At 33.8% G+C, this 13383-nt stretch overlaps 2 protein-coding genes across 3 annotated transcripts; one reads left to right on the top strand and one right to left on the bottom strand.

The window, feature by feature from the left end:
* The first annotated feature begins 2357 nt into the window (after window positions 1-2357).
* Window positions 2358-5402, top strand: MEF19 (mitochondrial editing factor 19). 2 transcript variants are annotated; one of them, XM_085713732.1, is made up of 3 exons: window positions 2358-4453; window positions 4703-4792; window positions 5043-5402. In XM_085713732.1, the coding sequence occupies exon 1, from the start codon at window positions 2418-2420 to the stop codon at window positions 4122-4124; it is 1707 nt and encodes a 568-aa protein (XP_085569858.1). In that variant the 5' UTR covers window positions 2358-2417; the 3' UTR covers window positions 4125-4453; window positions 4703-4792; window positions 5043-5402. The 2 variants fall into 2 exon arrangements, with proteins under 2 accessions (XP_085569858.1, XP_085569859.1); XM_085713733.1 differs by having other exon boundaries at window positions 5040-5402.
* Window positions 5403-5412: 10 nt separating this feature from the next.
* On the bottom strand, window positions 5413-10551 carry LOC146920329 (glutamate receptor 3.6-like). Its single transcript, XM_085713731.1, has 7 exons — window positions 10018-10551; window positions 9386-9667; window positions 7740-9091; window positions 7376-7653; window positions 6918-6949; window positions 6418-6824; window positions 5413-6215 (listed from the first exon to the last, which is right to left on the bottom strand). Exons 2-7 carry the CDS (start codon window positions 9651-9653, stop codon window positions 5706-5708), a joined length of 2847 nt encoding a protein of 948 aa, XP_085569857.1. The 5' UTR covers window positions 9654-9667; window positions 10018-10551; the 3' UTR covers window positions 5413-5705.
* Between the last annotated feature and the right edge of the window lie 2832 nt (window positions 10552-13383).

The following is a 13383-nucleotide window of genomic DNA, read 5'->3' as shown; positions in this document are numbered from 1 at the left end:
ACAAATCCAGCAAATTGGCTTTATATGGATTTAGATTCACGGGTACCTAAAGAGCAGGCTGGCAGAGATGAAGAGATGGGTGATTACCGGGAGGAGCAACAACCTGCGACTGGAATGAAAGACGACGATGATGATTGGCGTCGAAGAATGGAGGCGAAGGCTGACAGGACGTATGATGAGGTTGCATGCATCAAACGAATGCTTGCAGAAACGATGCAGCGACTCAACTTCCATTATCCTCCACCCGGTCCAGAATGATAAACTTTAATGCTTTGTGTGAACAATGATCCAAATATAATTATGTTGTAAATTATATTAGCTCTGAACTTGCTGAACTTGTTTGCATGTTAACAAAACACATGGCTCGTGCTAGTAATTGGCATGCTCTGGTATGTTGTGCACATTTTTATTTCACTAATGATTGTTGGTTCTACTGGATATGGCACCTGATACACACACGACCGTGTCTAATTCAAGCACGGTCGTGCAGCTATTGCAGACAGAACACCAGTCACTTTCTGTCTTTCTTACACGACCGTGTTATTACACGCACGGTCGTGCGTCTGTCCCAAAACAATTTCAAGGCAACAGCCAGTGGTTTAAGGCACGACCGTGCCTATTTAAAGCACGGCCGTGCGAACCTTCCACTACTTTTTCAAATCCAACTCCAGTCACTTTAAGCACGACCGTGTCATTATAAAGCACGGTCGTGCTCACCTGTCATTGCTTTTTTTTTTTTTTTTGGGACATTTTAGCTTTCTATTAACTCTTATAGTTTACTTTTTTTAGTATAAAAATTGTCAACTAATTTCCAAATAAAATAACATACAAAAATATTAATTTCCAAATAAAATAATATCTAATTATTTGTTAATTCAATGTTACATCTTAATATTATTAATATAGTTTACTTTCTACATAATTTCCTTCTATTAACTGTACAATTAATAATACTCCAATGTTTAATTTCTGATACCATAATTTCTCATAATTCAATCATTCATCATTGACTTACAATATTTTTTTGGTAGTGATTGACTCACAATATAAATAAACATTATTAATATTATGTTATACCAACAAAACATCTTATAATTTCTCCAATTTATTTTTCCAAAACATCATAATTCTTCATCTTGTAATTTTTCCACAACAATTTTACTACCCAAATATAACACCCAATTTATTCATCTTATAGTTTCTCCCATTTATTTTTCCCAAAAAATTCAAATCCAATTACAACCGTCCAATCTAATAAAACAACTTCTACTAATTTTCACATTTTTCAATATTCAATTCAATTGAATTTGAATTGTCAACAAATAAATAAAATTATGCATGGAAAAAATATTTCCTATTTTCGGGCCAAGAATATTAAATTTGGCAGCCCATATATAAAATTTTACTCACAAATGTAAAGCCCAAGTCCAATACAAACCCCACCAAAAAAATTGCAATATAAAATTCAGATTTAATCAAAGGAGTGGGTCCCGCGTGGGACCCACATGCCCTCTCTCCCTTTGTGGCAGCAGGTCACCCATTTCTCAATCCAAACAAATCTCAACCGTTGGCATTAAAATAATAATATATGAACGGTTCAGATTTGATTTGGGCCCACAAAATGCACAAGTTTGTGTTGTGCACAAGTCTTTTGCTTGTGCATTGTAAATCCCACCGTCAAAAGATGAATATGGGGGAATCAAACACTCTTTGCATACTATAAAATCTATGTCAATTGAGTTTTACTCAAGTGGACCAAGTCTTTATGATTTAAATTACGTGATATACTACTCGATGATATAGAATTATCTAGATGAATTAATGGTGTTGATCATTTAAAATCATCAGATTGTATGCCACCTGATTTAAAACTTGTCATATTGTTATTTAGTCCAAAATTGGTAGATTTTAAAATGTGAAATCTGAATTATGATTTTGAAAATTAAAATTTGAAAAATAAATTTTTGAAAATTAAATTTAAAATTTTCCTATAATTTGAAAGTTTTTGAAAAAAAAATCTGAATATAATTTTTTTAAATTAAAATATTGAAATGAATTTTGAAAATAAATTTTCGAAATCTTTTTCTAATTTTTTGAATTAATGGATTTGTCACATCAACACCACGTGGACAAAGTTGCACGGTCAACAACTGACGTGTAGGCGCAAATTTGTCATATTTACCGGAACTTTTGACATTATTTAGTCTATCTTTTTTTGTTTGAATAAATATCATTTAGTCTATCCTATTAACTTAAATGTTGTGAGTTCAAATATTCGTCATTTTCAATTTAACGATTTACAATGAATTTGTATAGTTTTCTCTCTAATCTACCCTTTTTTTCTTAACTAAAAAAAACTCTTTCGTTTCACTTTCATTTTAAAAACTCGCAACCAAATGATTACATATTAAGGAATCATGATCCACCCGAACACCATTCTGTCTCTGTTACCAAAATGCAAAACTTTGATACAATTCAAAACCTTACACGCTTTAATTCTCACAACCCCAACAACCATTAACACTAAAATAATCCCTTTAAGCAAGCTTATTGATTTCTGTGTTGATTCACATTTTCATGAATACTTCAATTATGCAAATTCATTATTTCGCCAAATTCATTCACCTAATGTTTATATCTTTAACTCTATGATTAAGGGTTATGCCAAATCTAACAACCCAACAATGTCATTGCATTTGTATAAACAAATGCTGCAAAATGGTTATGCCCCTGATCATTTTACTTTCCCATTTGTACTTAAAGCATGTTCTTTTATTTATGATCAAGTTAGTGGAAAATGTGTTCATAGTTGTGTATTGAAATCTGGGTTTGAAGCAAATGTTTATGTTGCAACTGGGTTATTGAATATGTATGTGGAATGTAAAAATATGGAAAATGGGTTGAAGGTGTTTGATAAAATTCCTAAGTGGAATGTTGTTGCTTGGACTTGTTTGATTAATGGGTATGTGAGTAATGATCGACCCCGTGAAGCTTTGGAGGTGTTTAAGGAAATGGGTTGTTGGGGTGTGGAGGCTAATGAGGTTACGATGGTGAATGCTTTGATTGCGTGTGCTCGTTGTAGGGATGTTGATACTGGGAGATGGGTTCATGAGAGGGTTTGTAAGGCGGGGTATGATCCTTTTGTGTTTGCGTCTGATAGTAATGTTATTCTTGCTACTGCTATTGTTGAAATGTATGCAAAATGTGGTTGGTTAAATGTTGCGAGAGACTTGTTTAACAAAATGCCAGAGAGAAACGTTGTTGCTTGGAACTGTATGATTAATGCTTATAATCAATATGAGAGGTATAACGAGGCGCTTGGTCTGTTTTTTGATATGTTGGCCGATGGATTTTGTCCTGATAAGGCTACTTTTCTGAGTGTGTTGAGTGTTTGTGCCAGTCGGTGTGTTTTGGCATTGGGAGAAACAGTTCATGCTTATCTATTGAAAAGCAACATGGCAACGGATATTGCCCTTGCAACTGCTCTTTTGGACATGTATGCCAAAAATGGTGAATTACGAAGTGCGCAAAAGATTTTTAATAATAGTTTGGAAAAAAAGGATGTAGTGATGTGGACTAGTATGATAAATGCTTTAGCCATACATGGTCATGGAAATGAAGCATTGAGTTTGTTTCAAATAATGCAAGAGGATAGTTCTCTAGTCCCTGATCATATTACTTACATTGGAGTCTTATTTGCATGTAGTCATGTTGGATTGGTCGAAGAGGCTCAAAAACAACTTAACCTTATGACAAAGAGGTATGGTATACTGCCAGAAAAAGAGCACTATAGTTGCATGGTTGATCTTTTGAGTCGGGCAGGTAATTTCAGAGAGGCGGAAAAACTAATGGAGACAATGTCAATACGACCAAATATTGCCACATGGGGTGCTCTTTTAAATGGTTGCCAGATTCATGAAAACATCTCGGTTACTAGTCAAGTTAAAGTACGATTAGCAGAGCTGGAACCTGTTCAAAGTGGAATTTATGCTCTTCTATCTAATATATATGCTAATGCTGGAAAATGGGAAGAGGTAAATAGGGCTAGAAAAATGATGAAGCATAAAAGGATTGCAAAGACAATTGGTCATAGTTCAGTTGAAATGAAGCTGTTAACCTTATGATTATCTCAAGATTCATTTGTCGTCTCAAATTATAAAGTAGTGTTTGATGGAGTTGCTTCAACAAATTAGTGTTTTGAAATGAAAATCAAAACCATCCTGGAGCATCAGTTCATTTCCTTTCACTTGCCTTGGTCAGTTTGTTCCAATTAACATCAAGGTCATGTTAACTCTGGCATTGATGAGATTCTTGAGAGTGTTTGGATGGGGGTCTCTCTTGACCTAGTTCTCTCTCGCACCCACTCTCTCTGCAACTCACTTCCTCTACTCTGCTTGCGCTGCTCCATCTGTCCTGGAAAAATTTCCCCTGGAATTGCATTTTGCTTAAAAATGTGAGTTTCAAATGTTGTTTTATCAGTATTTCCTCTACTGATTTTATCAAATTGTTAGTTGTAGCATACCAATATTGAAATCGGATTTCTCAAACTCGGATTTTGCAAAATTTTCGTGTGATAGTTTTTCTTTTGTTGATTCTGCACTATGGTTTATTTTCATACAATAATCATATAACTTTTTTCTGGATGCAGTATATTTCTGTTGTATTTGCTTACTTTAACTTGTTTCTGGTTCTTAATCTTTAGATATGGACAAACTACACCAAATCCACAATGACCTGAAGCCAGAATATACTGTTTGTTTTTTCCTAATATGTGCAGCTTCCTAAATGCAAGGTACTTGGCATTTTCGGACGCAAAAATAATGACTTTTGTGGATTCATCATAATATATTTAAGTAAAACTATGTGATTGGTACAAAGTGTTTCATCAGATGAAACTCAATTCATGCGCTTTCACAAGTCTAGTGCTATTGAGCTGATTAATTTTGGTAGTACTCCGTTTGATAGCTATTTCATTTCAGTTGAGTACACTAAATTTATGCAGTAACTTCTTTTTAATATATTTGGTTGACAATATGTAGCAGGGATGCAGAAAAATATTTCAAACAGGGATCACAACTAAGATGACCTGAAGGAGCTATTTCGAGGGAGAGCATAAATGCAGTGAAGAAGTGTGATCATCTAAAGGTTGGTTTAGTTGTGTTTCCCTATTAGTAGTTTGCTGGCCACTGATTAATCTAACCCAAAATTATGATGGAAGGCCATCTGTTTAATCCAGCGTTCTGAGGATTCAACTACATGTAAATTATTAGTACATTCAGTATGCGTAGTTAGTGGTAAAGGAACTGTAAAATTCAATGTATTACAATTTCTCATACATCGGAGACCTAATTACCAAAGTTATGAAATATCAGTTGCTATGTTATAAATGGAGATGAGTGCTAGCTGACCTTATTTATTATTTATTTTTATCTGATTTCATTGTAGATAAGATATGTTCTTCATTTCTTATCTATCTAGTTAGCGAAGAACGACAAACTGCGACAACAGACGAATGTGTTGCATGAAAGTGTCAATTGGAAATATCTGTTTTGTAAAAAATACAAATTGTATATTATATATGCTATTTGCATGGTTTGCGCATCTTAAATTTATATTCTTCTAAGGCAAGTTGTATTTCCTAAATAAAACTTGTACATTTAATTTTTTTTTTTTTTAATGTTGTATAGAAACCATAATTACACCACTTAGACAAATACTTGTTCACTTCCACAATTAGGAACAGAACCAGTTATGCGTGGAGATGGCTGAGCATCATAATCTTTATTGGAGATGATGGAGGATGATCCTCCCTCACTACCTCTATAAGAGATTCTCTCCATTTTCTTTCTCTTTGATCGGTTCTTAATAGTCTCTTCTTTTTCATCTGCAAAGGACATGAATTTTTTCAAACCCGACGATCCTGAGCTAGGGTTTTGGTCGGGAGAATCAAGTTCCTCTGAGCGGTGCTTGATATACTGTCTAATTATCCGTATGAAGTATATTAGTAGAGCAACCAAACATGCTGATCCACAGATCACATACAGTCCCCAAAAGCTTTTTAGTTTGAGTCTTTGAACTTCAAGCTTTGCACCTTGTGTTAAACAAGCTCTACTCAAAAGCCATTTGTCATGAATCCTTTGTAAGTCCCCATTGTCTACCATTTGCAAAATGGCAGTTGATAGGTCAATTGCTAATGGTGAGTCTCTTGGAAAGCCCTGAACAGCACAATTAAGAACAAAAAAAATGAATGAATAACAATTTTAGACTCTGGCATTGTAGGACTTCAGAGAATTTGGCCCATGAAATTAATAAAATTCCAGAATCATGCTGGTACTAAAAATCTTCTATCACATTAATTCTTTTAAATTGGCCAATTTTGTTGCAAGAAATTGCAAAGAAAACTTGAAAGATACTTACAAATCCCCAGCCGTTTCTGGTGAACTCTTGACCTACAATAGTAAATTTACACCGGCTTGCAAGGAAGATGTCGATATAGGCACGTTGATCGATATAAGCAGCAACGCCGCCATTTTGAGGACCCTTCTCAAGTGCTCTAGCAGCTTCTTCAGGTGTTCTTAAAGCAACAAGCCTAGACTCATCAATACCAATATCTTGGATTAAATAGTTTTTAGAAAAAGAACCTTGAGTGTAACCAATTGGTTCTTTGCCAATTACTAAGCTTTCAATGCCTTTAATGGGGGAAGAAAGCTGTTGAACTGTGAGGATTGATGTTAGACTTGCTGTGTAACTTGAAGTAATTATAAGTACTACAAATAACCATATAAGTAGCACACAACGACCAAATGTGCTCACTGTATTTTCCCCTACATAGTGTGGATAAAATGAAACTTGATTACTCAAAGGCTAAGTTAAAACTTTTACCATATATGTCATAGAAGACAAGAATTGGAACTTACTATGTGAAAAGAACATTGTTGAAAAGCTAAACCTGTCAAATACAACACAAACAAATGTCGCAAACATATCAATACCTTGATATTAGTGTGTGTTTGATTCTACAACAAGCGGAAATTGGTTTTGAATAAATTTATTTTGGTTAAAAGTGAGTTGAACGTAAATCGATTTATATTTTGATACATTCACGTGAAAATGATTTAAACAATAAATTTAAAACTAAAATTCACGTTTGGAAGCAAAAGCCTTTAATCTCAACTTCAAGTTAGAATCTACGCAAATCTGCTTAAGAACACCTAAACACGTTAAAATCAATTTTATATTTCTAAAATCACCTTTTCCTCTCACAGAATTGCAGCCTCCACATAAATATTGCATGCATTATTAGCATTGGTTTGGTTTAAAAAAGGTTCAATATTGGTGAGCCATGGAAAAGGGGGAGATAATAGATTCGACTTACCAAAAAATAGTAACCATTTGTTTTTTAGGTGGTCCTCTAAATTCATCATTCACCCTATGCTCCAAAATCCAAACTACAGTTCCAACTAATATGAAAAAGAGAGCTGTGACAAACCACATCCTTGGTGTAAATGGAGCCAAAAAGGCCAAAGCACTAGTTTCTGTCTCCCTAACAGGTGCTACTACCACTAAACCAGACTCAATATATGGCTGAGTAAAATCCACCATTTTTGTTCTTGTTGTAGTAATTGCAATGTCACCTACTGCACCGTCAAATTCCTGTATGAAAATTCAAAAATCAGTCTCAGAAGATTACCATAATAAAACATCCAAACTCCATAAAAGATTATTGACATGATACTCACACCAGTTGTTATCAGACGGACAAGCTCGGTGTTACTAGGATTGTTCTTACCATCCCCATATGGAATAAACTTATAAGGGACAGCATAAGGCAATAGGTTAACTGCAGAAAGAAATACATCAATGCAGAATCCTTGAAATGTATCTGTGCCTGGTACTTGCGAGACAAATTGGCGGTAACTAACGCCTATTGGTACTCCAATTCTTAATAGCCTTCCATTGTTCGGAAAAACCCAACCGCGAGGCTTCTGAGCTGTGTTTCCAGGCCAAATCACAGGGACTAGCATTTTACTCTCCCTGAAGTTATTGCCTGGTTTGGAATGAATTGTTTCTGGAGGAACAGCCGATAATCCAGAGTGATTAGACCAATAACCGATCTTCCGAGACCCGGTTCCAACCACATTGATGATTTCATATGTAGGATTAACAAGGTTTTTATCATCTGCATACTTGAACAAGCCTGTCACACCTGTCATGTTAACTTCATAAATGTTAGTACGCAATGTGTTTCCTCCATCGAAGATGTTCAATGCATCAAGACGCAAGTTGTCTCCACGTAGTGTAGATAACTTTGAATCATTTGAGAATGTGATTTGGTTCCCTTGTTTAAAAAATGCATCAAGTGCATGAGCAAGAGCATAAATAGTATCATATGCATAAAGAGACAAAAAACTAAGTCCAAGAGGGCCATTATCGGTATTTCTGTGAGTCAAGTTTTGCCATTTAGAAACAAACTTTCTTTTAAGCTCCGAATCTGGTGTGTGCACGCGTGCTGTCAACACTCCTTGGATATCATCCATTGCATCAGATGGCAATGGACTATTTATATCAAGAATAGCAGAAAGAAAAGCAGTGGCTATCCATACATAACCAGTTCCCATCATTCCAAGATTCTTCGCAACACTAAACACTTTCGGGCCCCCCATAGTGTTGGCGTGAACTACTATAACTCTTGATTCAGCAAGAGCCACCTGAACTAGCACATTTGTTATCTCCTCTGCAGTTGCTTCGGGTCTCACAGGCGCTTTATATGAGATTCTGCAACGCTTCTCGGCAAGCTTATCACCTAATGCACCAATTCCGTTCCTTCCATTATCATCATCAATGTATACAGCAATGACTTCTTTCCATCCATAGTAGTCAACAAGGTCTGCTATTGCAGCCATTTGATAAAGATCGCTGTGACAAGTTCTGATAAAGAATGGGAATTGAAGTGAAGAAAGGGTAGGGTCTAAAGCTGAAAATGAGATAAGAGGAACTTGAAGCTCATTTGCAATATGAGTTATGACATGAGCTGTTACAGAACTATGAGGGCCAATTATTGCCACATTGTGTCTAGCCATGACCTGCAAAACTGTATATTACATAGAATTATCAGAGTTTAATTGTGATACACTATAAGCGTAAATTTTTTACATGGTCAACAAATCATTCATATGTGTGACTTTAGAAGTGATTGTGATTTAAGTCAAATCTTTTTTATGGTCTAACGGTTATAATTGATTAACTGTGTAATAAATATTTACACTGACAGTGTATAATCTGAAAAGAGTTGAGCTATCTTTATCATTGTGTTTATGTAACCAAAAAAATAAAAAATTTACAAGGTTCATCAACTCATGAAAAGGTGACATTATGAAAGACATACCCTCAGCAATGCTTAGAAAACCTCTATATTTAGAATCTTCCTGAAGAGAGAGCTTCAACTTGGTCTTGCCGAGAATATTTGGATCCGAATTTACATCGTCGACCGCAGCTTCTAAAGCAATTTTTATAATCTTACCAACACTAGTATTGAAAGAAAAGAGAGCTCCAATATTTACAATATCAGGCCTTGATGTATTATGAATGCCAGCCACAGTTGAAGAGAAGCCATTGTAGAGAATCATTAGAGCCAATAGCCAAACTTTAACCATGGTTGATGATTTACCTATATAACAATAAACATAAAGATAGTAACATAACAACAACAAAACAAAGGGTTTGATGTTTACAAGTTGAAAAAGCCAAAAAGTCATAAAGCACCAAGAAAAACAAGATTTTGCATGAACAAAGATTTTGGAAATAGAAAAGAATCAAAGTATCTATATATTCTATAAAAGACGTAACATAACAACAGACATAAAGCATAAGATAAAGCAGATTTTGGAAATTGAAAAGAACCAAAGTATCTGCTAATAAAAAAGAAAAAAGCAACATATTGTAACATCAAAATCCCTAACATGTGAAAGGACAAAAAGAACAGTGTAAGTAACTTCATGAAGTTAAAAGAAGACATACCTTAGAGCTTCAGGAAGGATATATGATGTACTTTAACCAGTAGCTTAGAATTGTAAATGAAGAAGGAACCAAAAGTAGGAACAAAGAAAGAGTTTAAGCATTGTGGAGAAAATGGACAAGGCACTAAAGGAAAGTGGAGAAGTTAATCAAGGGAAGATGCAAATAAATTTCAAAAAGTTTTTTTTACTCAAAAAGGTAAGGTTAATACTTAATGATATATAGTTATATGGTGTTGAAAAATATGGTTAACTCAATAACCAATCACACTCCTCAGAAGTTGGATATTTTGGCCGACTTCTTGTCTTTTTTTCTTCAAATTATTTGTACGGACAAGAGGGACAATTGGAAATGATTTATAGCCACTGAAAACATGTGAGAAATTTTGGTACAATAAGATGAAGATAATTGTCACTGTGAAAGTGGACACAACAAAACAATCTTCTGAGTTCATACAAAAGAAACACAAACATCTTGTGATGGTGTGAGTTTCATTATTTCTTGACTTTGGTTGCTCTCTATGTCCATTTGTATAGTGGATTGATGTGGAAGTGGTTGTGATTCTTAAATAGAAAGCCACCACTCTCATAGTGAAATGATGATGTCATTGACGTGAGATTATTTTCATGTTTTTTTAGGAATAAGAAATTCTTTTCATTGGAGTCAACAAATAGGTCAACTTTATTTTTTAAAACCATGTCTCACTGCCGTAAACATTGATTTTTCAAGTTTACTAGATTTGAGTTTACAACCGAATTAACTTGAAATTATACCTAAACCCATGAAATTTTACGATATTATTGAAACAATGGTAACCATCATAACTACAAAAAAAATAGTATGGATATTACTTAAACATGTATTATAAGTTGGGACAGTTCTACCTTACAAACCACCGCGATTTCATCCAGCGTATCGTGATATCAAACATCACCATCTTTTTTAATAATAAAGTAATTGTAATTATAATTATTATTACTTATTATTTAATCAAATTTATTATCTTGTTGCAGCATTTTTATTTTACTAATTAATTGTATATTTATAGTAGGCTCCAACATATCCACACCGTCTAAACATTTTGAAGTGACTAAGAGGTTAATTTTGATGTTGACGGTTGAAAATTCAATTTTTTATATGAAATTGGGCTACATCCTAAATTTCACGACTTCAAAAATCAAATTTTGGTTCTTTTTCATGTTACCATTTATCAACATCATATTTGTGTATCATATTAACTATGATAAACATTAACTCAGATGGTGTGATGCAATTGACAAATAACCAAATCTCATAAATATGTGATTATAGATTCAATCTCTGATCAACTCTTGTAGATTCAATCTTTCATCAACTCGTATGGACGAGCACTTGTTGAAAAATACCAATCTCTTAAACGAATCTCATTATTTGAAAAGATTGATTTCAAGTTTTGTGCCATAGATACTTTAGGCAACTAAAAACGTGTGGATAAAACTTATATATAGTTTAATGAAATAATAAATTTAGAACTTATTCTTGTCGACGGTGTCGTGAACTCAAAGCAACAATCCTATGGTTGGTTTCAATATTCATCTCTCTTGTACTAGAAACGCATCAATACTTTTTTATGTGAAAGGTAGAAACGCGTTATTAGCGCACTCTTATTTCTCCAAAAATACAGTTGGAGTGTGGCCTATGGGACCTCATTCATTATGAACGAAACAACATTAGCCATAAAATATAAACAATATGGTTGACTAATAACACACCTTTTATTAAGAAAAAGCTAGATTTTTAAAAAAATAATAATAATTAAAGGTTTTAAAGAATAAATTTAGGATTGGCAAAATTCACATTTTACATGAAAGAATTAGAGATGTCGTTAATATAAGTTTTTTTAATCGGATATCTTGTAGATGCAACTTTAGAGATTAATCTCTCGAGTCGGATATAATCACAACGAATTACAAAGTTCTCCCTCAAAGAATTTAGCATTGTTGCATTCTAAAGTTTGAAATCACACACACACACACAAGAGTGCTATATAGCACGAGACGAATGCCCCACGAGCGAAAATAGTGGAATTCAGATTATGGAAAGCAAACCATGGGGGAGAGAGAATCCAATTAGTTAATGCATAGATAAAGATCCTAGAGTGGTAATTGTTTCGTCGGATCTCGTGCATGTATACTGTCGCACCATAAAGCATTTTTCATATATATAATTTAAAAATCATATAATATCATATTACCACATGGGGTACATAAGGTGGTTTCTCCATTCTCAAGTTCCAACCAAATTTTTTGCATACACTAAAGTTAGAGATTAAACCGTTGATCATTTGCTAAGGGGCTCAAATATCTTACCATTTGTACAAATGTTTTTTACACATATTGAAAATGATATTTAGCAATTGTCACATTTTTTTTGTGATAATAATATACATTATAAAGAATTATATTGTTAGTGTGTCAAGTGTGAGTAAAAGAATCTCATATTGGATGAAAAATGTGAGTGTTTAGCAACATATAAGTAATGAGACTCATACTTGATGCTTAAAATTTTATGTTAAAATGTGATGTTCAATCTACTTGTGTGGTGGGTCAAAATCGAAGTCTTCGATGTTTTAAAACTCACGACCTAACAATGGTACCAAAGTTGATGATTGACTAAGAAAGTATTTGGCCTAGATAGAAGCTCTAAACAAGAAAAAGTACTTTTCTTTATTGAAGAAAATATACATAAAATGTAATTATATAAAAAGGAGTTGAGAGTTACTTTATTGTTGCATGCAGAGCTTTTTTTCTCTTCAATCCCCGTCTGGATGGTCGACGTCATGGTGGCATGAAGGTTGAAACAAGTCGCGGCAGAGCCGACAACTACCAACCCCGTCTGGGGTTTTCAGCTGGTGCTGCCATCAATGCCATGTTAAAACAGTGAACGCATCACCATTTAAAAGATCTACATCTTGAAAATTGAGGGTTTGGATTGGGGATAAAGAAGATTAAGGCGGCAAGGTTGTCCTTTAGAGAGAGGCGAGAGGTTCCACGATGATTCAAACAAAAAATAATAATACAAAAAATTTCTTCATTTGTGTATATTTGGTAATCTTATAAGTTAATAATATTAATAAATTGTATACAAGAAAAAAATACATTTAATAATTCGCATAAGAACTTATACTTAAGTGAAAAATACTAATTTTTAAGGGCTTATAGTTTTCTGTAAAAAAAAAAAAAAAAGGGCTTATAGTTAGGGGCCGAGGGAGTATTAATAGTGAAATATTTATGTAGTCACAACATAAATAAAAATTATATAGATACGCACACGAAAAAAAGTATATATAATTTGATTATTTTAAAAACTACGTATGATTTAATTCTTTTC

The sequence above is a fragment of the Medicago sativa genome, chromosome 5 (assembly GCF_051527215.1).
Source record: "Medicago sativa cultivar Bolivia chromosome 5, Bolivia_mono, whole genome shotgun sequence".
NCBI classification, from domain to species: domain Eukaryota; kingdom Viridiplantae; phylum Streptophyta; class Magnoliopsida; order Fabales; family Fabaceae; genus Medicago; species Medicago sativa.
This window is presented reverse-complemented; position numbering and strand designations above follow the sequence as displayed.